The sequence below is a fragment of the Manihot esculenta genome, chromosome 4 (assembly GCF_001659605.2).
Source record: "Manihot esculenta cultivar AM560-2 chromosome 4, M.esculenta_v8, whole genome shotgun sequence".
Lineage (NCBI taxonomy): Eukaryota > Viridiplantae > Streptophyta > Magnoliopsida > Malpighiales > Euphorbiaceae > Manihot > Manihot esculenta.
In genome coordinates this window covers 28,431,607-28,437,250 of record NC_035164.2, presented here as the reverse complement: position 1 = coordinate 28,437,250, position 5,644 = coordinate 28,431,607, and the positions used below count along the sequence as shown (strand labels likewise).

Genomic DNA, 5,644 nt, shown 5'->3' with positions numbered 1-5,644 from the left:
AAAAAGAAAAGAAAAGCAAAGAAAGAAAAACTACAAGAAATAACAGAGGACAGCAGTATTGGTTGTCTTGTGCAGGCTTAGGAATAGACGAATCTGGGAACAAATTAAAACAAAACTCTGAAAAATTGGGACCTAGAACACTAAAGCTAGAGTTTTTATATGAACTATTAACACAGAAGACAACTCAACTCATACTTTCAATTCCTTGAACAAAACTTTCATATACCAGACAAATAAACAAGAAGCAATAAAAAAAGCATAAGCACGTTTTTCCTGCCATAAAAAAATATCCTGTTCCTTTCTTTTGTTAGTTTATGCCTTTGAAGTTCAGGGCACAACGCACAAGATATTATATAATCTCAGACCTTTTTCTAAGACATGAAATTCACCAATATTACCATCTGAAGTTAGGAAACCAGCTAAAATAAAGCAGATGCGAGCAAAGATAAATGAAAGATTACTGGAACTTGATGGGGAAGCTGTAACAAGTTTCGTTGGGTTCATTCTAGAGTCAAGGATACAGTTTTAATCCGTATGCATCAGGCTTTAAAAAAATTAAGTGCATATAAAGAGTCAACCTCTGAGTTCATTAGACCAGGCAGCAATAACAATCTAAATTACAGCAAAACAAATCCCCTTTCACTGAATTTCATTTATACACTGATAATTTCAAGTTTTGGTTTCGTTGAAGGTATCACAAGATTTAGAAAGACTGTGACCTTAATAAACATTTGCCTTTTACAAATTGCAAACTACTGCAATTCCAATGGGCATTATTTGTGTCACATACAACCACTAGCCATTCACATCTCCTATCCAAAACAATTAGCGCCACTACCCCATCCAAATTTTGACCACACGATGTCATGAGGCCAAAGCAAGAAGCCACAAAAATTGTGGTCAACAAAACACACCTACACGAGAGAAGCCCCTCGAAGACATGCGTGCTTTGCGATGAAAGCTCCAGTTCTGCAAAATTATATAATCTCTTCTTTAACGAGTCATGCTTACCAAGCATGAACCAATTTATACGAGTAATTATTAACTGGTTCCGGCCATTGACTAGATCAAATGGTAACTCTTGAGCTAGAAGAAGCCAAACTCTGCTAACCTCCCCCGAGACATAAATAAATTAATTAATTAACAAGACCCCACAAAACATGATTTCAGAATCTGGTTATCTAGCTTTTTCCACAAAAGACAGACCCCACCTCATAAAAATAAAATTTTCCCTAGAAATTCAATCTAACCACGAAATAAAGGGCCTACACAAGATCACAAATCAAAAAATATAAAAAGCAACCAATTCAAAAAAGCCACCAATAGATCAACTTTCTAACTCTCAAAAACTGATTAGAATATACGCACAGAATAAAGGCACTATTGAACCAAAAACTCGAAAAATCTACTAAATGGACAGTAAAAAGAGGGAATTTACAAAAGGGTAGGGTGGATTATTCGGTTTTTCCCACAATTCCCTCTTTCATAACAAGATGCAAAAGAAAAGATAGTCCTGCATCAAAATGGGCATTAACAAAACAAAAATTAAAACAAAGTTAACAATAGACGACCTCCAGCACAAACCAACCATAGATGGAAAATATAAAGTTGGGGTAGGGACATGGCTAATTAATTAAAAACTCAAGCACAGCACTGCTCTTCATCACCAGCAGCAGAATCTGCAGCGTCCTCGCCGCAATAGTATAAACCACCATTAGTCAAAGCAGTCAGCGAACAGGAAGCCACAAGATAAGGCATGTTGTGGAAGATGCGAGCAAGGCTGTTAGCTAAAGCATCATAGCCCATACTATGATCACTCTCGCAGCCATCGTCACTTTCTATGTCAGGGTGGCAGAATTCTTCAGCGCGGTGCTTGAGGGTCTCGAACATGAGCTCGGGCTCGTGCTGCATAACTCGGAGGACATCCCCACAAGACGGGCCCGGCACGGCAGCAGTCACCGCAAAGCTGTGCGGTCCATCACTCTGTGAAACCCGCACAACACTAGGGCCACCGAACAGGTTGTGAACTCCACCGAGCGCCTCCTCGTAAGCCCCACCCAAAAACATCCCCAAGTAGTACCGCCCGCCGCCTTCAATTTCATGCAGCGGCAAGCTTGACTCGCCGCCGACGAATTTGTCAATCTTCCCATCACTGTCACATGTTAAATCAGACAAAATCCCTCTCACCGCAGGCCTTTGATCTAGTTTATGAATTGGGACGATGGGAAACAACTGACCAATCCCCCAAAAATCAGGAATTGAGGTGAAAACTGATAGATTCACGTGGTAAGTGCGAATTGGCTCCGACAGTCCAATTGCCTTACCCACCACTTCACAGAACCCATCGACAGCAGCTAATTGTTCCATACCAATGCTTCCTTCTTTGAACTGATCAACACATCTTTGTTTCAATTGCTCAGCATAGAGCAAGCAGGTATCAAATTCGCCTCTCACCACTGCAGCTGATAAATTTCTGTAATCCGAAAGGGCATCCTCTGTAAGCCCCTCCATGAAATACTGGAACCCAGCGGAAGTCATTGATGAAGCACTAGACACGCTTGCAGAGACTGCTTCAAATACCAAGATGGAGTGATGAGAAACAATAGCCCGGCCACTTTCGCTGCAAAGCACCGGGTGCTTAATGTTCTTGCGGTCACAAACAAACTTGACTGCTTGGACAACAGCTAGAGAATACTCTTCAAGCCCATAAGCCACAGAAAGATCTGAATTACCAGATTTCGATCCATCGTAATCGATACCCAACCCACCTCCAATGTCAAGGACTCGCATGTGGGCACCCAGACGAACTAATTCGCAATAGATCTGTGCAGCTTCGCCTACGCCATCTGCTAGCAAGGCAGTAGAAGGAATTTGAGATCCAATATGGAAATGCAGCAACTGGAGACAATCAAGCATTCCAGCTTCCTCAAGCTTCTTCACAACGCGTAAAATCTGGGTCGTGGTTAACCCAAATTTCCCTTTCTCGCCCGAGGTGGACCCAAAATGGCCCGAATGTTTGGTTCTCAGCTTGGCTCGCACTCCAATCACGGGCCTAACAGACATTTTCTTGCTCAATCCCAGAACCAAATCAAGCTCTTCTTCTTGCTCAAGCACAATCACCGTGTTCAAAGCTAGTTTTCTAGCGAATAACGCCAGTGAAATGTACTCGGAATCTTTGAATCCATTACAAACCAGGAGAGCTTCTGGACTTCCCTTGCACAAGCAGCTCATAGCCAAAAGGAGCTCCGGTTTCGAGCCAGCCTCCAACCCGAACCGGAATGGAGATCCAAATCTCACGATATCCTCAACAACGAAACGGTCCTGGTTACACTTCACCGGATACACACCTTGGTAGTGTGCCTCGTAGCCCTGAGATTGGATTGCAAAATTGAAAGCTGATTGCAGAGACTCCAAGCGGTTCCTTAGTACATCAGGCAAGCGAACAATAAGGGGCAGCTGCAAGCCGAGACCACCCATGGATTTGTGATCTGAAACTTTCTTCACGATCTTCAAGAGATCGATTTCCTGATGAGGCAGAGTGTCAGTCCCATAAGGGCGGACGGCTATGTTGCCGGAGGAGTTGACAGAAAAGTAAGGAGCACCCCAAGCGTCGATCTTGTAGAGTGCAGCGGAGAGGGAAGATGACCAATGGGAAGAATCGATGCAGGCAGTGGGGTTGGTTGGCGCCGAAGGTACGCCGGAAAAAGAGACCGGCGAAGGAAGGGAGCTACCCCCGGCATTGAAAGCGTAGCCGGGAGGCGCAACGGCAGCATCTACGCAGCAAGCCAGGGCCGGCATCCTCTTCCTCGACGATCTGTTTTTGTTAAAAAATTAAGGTTAGTATTGTGATTATGATTCTTTTCTGTTCAGTTTGTGAAGGTGGGGGCTTTAAAACCCGCCGAGGCCGAGGCCCCGGCTACCCCCTCAAAAGAAGCAGAAGAAGATCTATTGAGACCGGCCCCAATCCCCTCTCTTTAACCCACTCTTCTCTCTAATCCCCACTCCGACCGCTCAGAAGAATTTTACCCAAAATGACAAACCCTAATCCAACGCTAGAAAAGCGAAATCAAGCAGATTCTAAGCACCGAAATAACCCCACACCATGCAGATCTAAGGAATGAAAGATATAAAGAAGAGGGAAAGGGAGAGAGAGAATTGGTGAGGATTTTCCCGGAAAGGGAACGAAAATGAGGGAAAGTAACGGGAACAAGAATTAGAGAGGGAAAGAACTAGGGTTTGGTATTATCTTCAAAGAAGACGTCTAACAAAGGTAGAACTTGGCGAGAATTGCATGAACGGCGAAGGTGCTTTATATAGGTGAAGATGAGGAAGCCAGTTGATGTAGTGGGCCCGCATAAAATATCTTTTTCAATTTCTCGTGTTTTTTAGTTTTCAAATTTTCATTTTATTGTTATTGAATTCTATATTTTTGGGGCTTAAGATTCCTGACTAAACATTATTATTCAGCCTCGAGTTGCCGCGTGGCCCTGGAGTTATGATTTCATCCAAAATAATTTTATTAAAAAATCAATTTTAAATTTCAAAATTTTATGATTATAATTATTCGTAAATTAACTTTTTATTAACTTATTAAATAAAATCCCAATTAACAAGCGGTTGGAGTATTCCTCTCCCCAGGGAGTTCTTTGATCCAGATGCAGCCTCCAGTGACTAAAAGTTAGGGGTTAGGTTAAAATATCGGAATGAAAATATGGTGCGATATTTTAAAAGGAAGGTAGCAGGCAGCTTCATGGTGATATGGATTCCTACAAACGGACTTGATTTTCCGATGAATTGGTTGCGTTTCTCTTTTGGCTTTAAAATTTTCTTGTTATACGGGAGAAATATAGAAGGATCGGTTTTGATATTTGATTAGTATTCATAATTTTTTTAATAACATATTCCTTTAACAAATAAAATATTTTTTATTTAAATTTAAATTTCATTTATATTAATAATAATGTAATTCATTTCAAATTCAATATGAATAAATAATTAATTTTATTAAAAAATAAACGTTAAATAGTAAAATTTCCTTGTAAGTAATATGACATAGCTGTGCTAATTTTCATTTTTCCCAATATGAAAGCTTTGGAATAATTATAATTTAGAAATTGCTATATATTTAATTTAGAGTTACGGTGAAAAATAAATTATATTTACTTACACATAATTTTAAAATAAAAAATATTTTCTTTTTCCTTTTAAAGAACATGGGAAAGTAAAGAAAATTAGGTGGGAATCAGATGGAAAATTTCGAAATCCTATCCTTTGTAGCTGAGCTTCAGTTGAAAAAAAAAATATTGAGTCCTATTTTTTGTAGCCATGTGTTTGTGATAATAATTTATATTTAAAAAATGTTTCTTATAAAAAATATTTTTTTATTATTTAATTTTAATTTAAAAATAATATATAAATAAAAATCTTAATAAAATTTTCAGAATGCATAAAATCATCTTCTCTTAAAAAATTATTTTTTAAAATTTAATTTTTTTTCAAAAAATAAATTATAATAATATATTTTCTATTCTTTAATTTTAATTTAAAAATAAAATATATCAACAACATGAAATAAACGGAATTTTAAATACCAATGAATTTCGGAATTTAAAAGAAATGAATTTTTCTTTCAAATTTTTATATT

General features: G+C 38.9%; 1 protein-coding gene across 1 annotated transcript; it reads right to left on the bottom strand.

Moving 5' to 3' along the window:
- Positions 1-1,383: 1,383 nt before the first annotated feature.
- Positions 1,384-4,295, bottom strand: LOC110613776 (arginine decarboxylase). Its single transcript, XM_021755078.2, has one exon. The coding sequence runs from the start codon at positions 3,796-3,798 to the stop codon at positions 1,642-1,644; it is 2,157 nt and encodes a 718-aa protein (XP_021610770.1). The 5' UTR covers positions 3,799-4,295; the 3' UTR covers positions 1,384-1,641.
- Positions 4,296-5,644: the final 1,349 nt, after the last annotated feature.

Excerpts from the sequence above, each read along its gene's own strand:
- LOC110613776 (XM_021755078.2), bottom strand. The coding sequence starts at position 3,798 with ATGCCGGCCCTGGCTTGCTGCGTAGATGCTGCCGTTGCGCCTCCCGGC.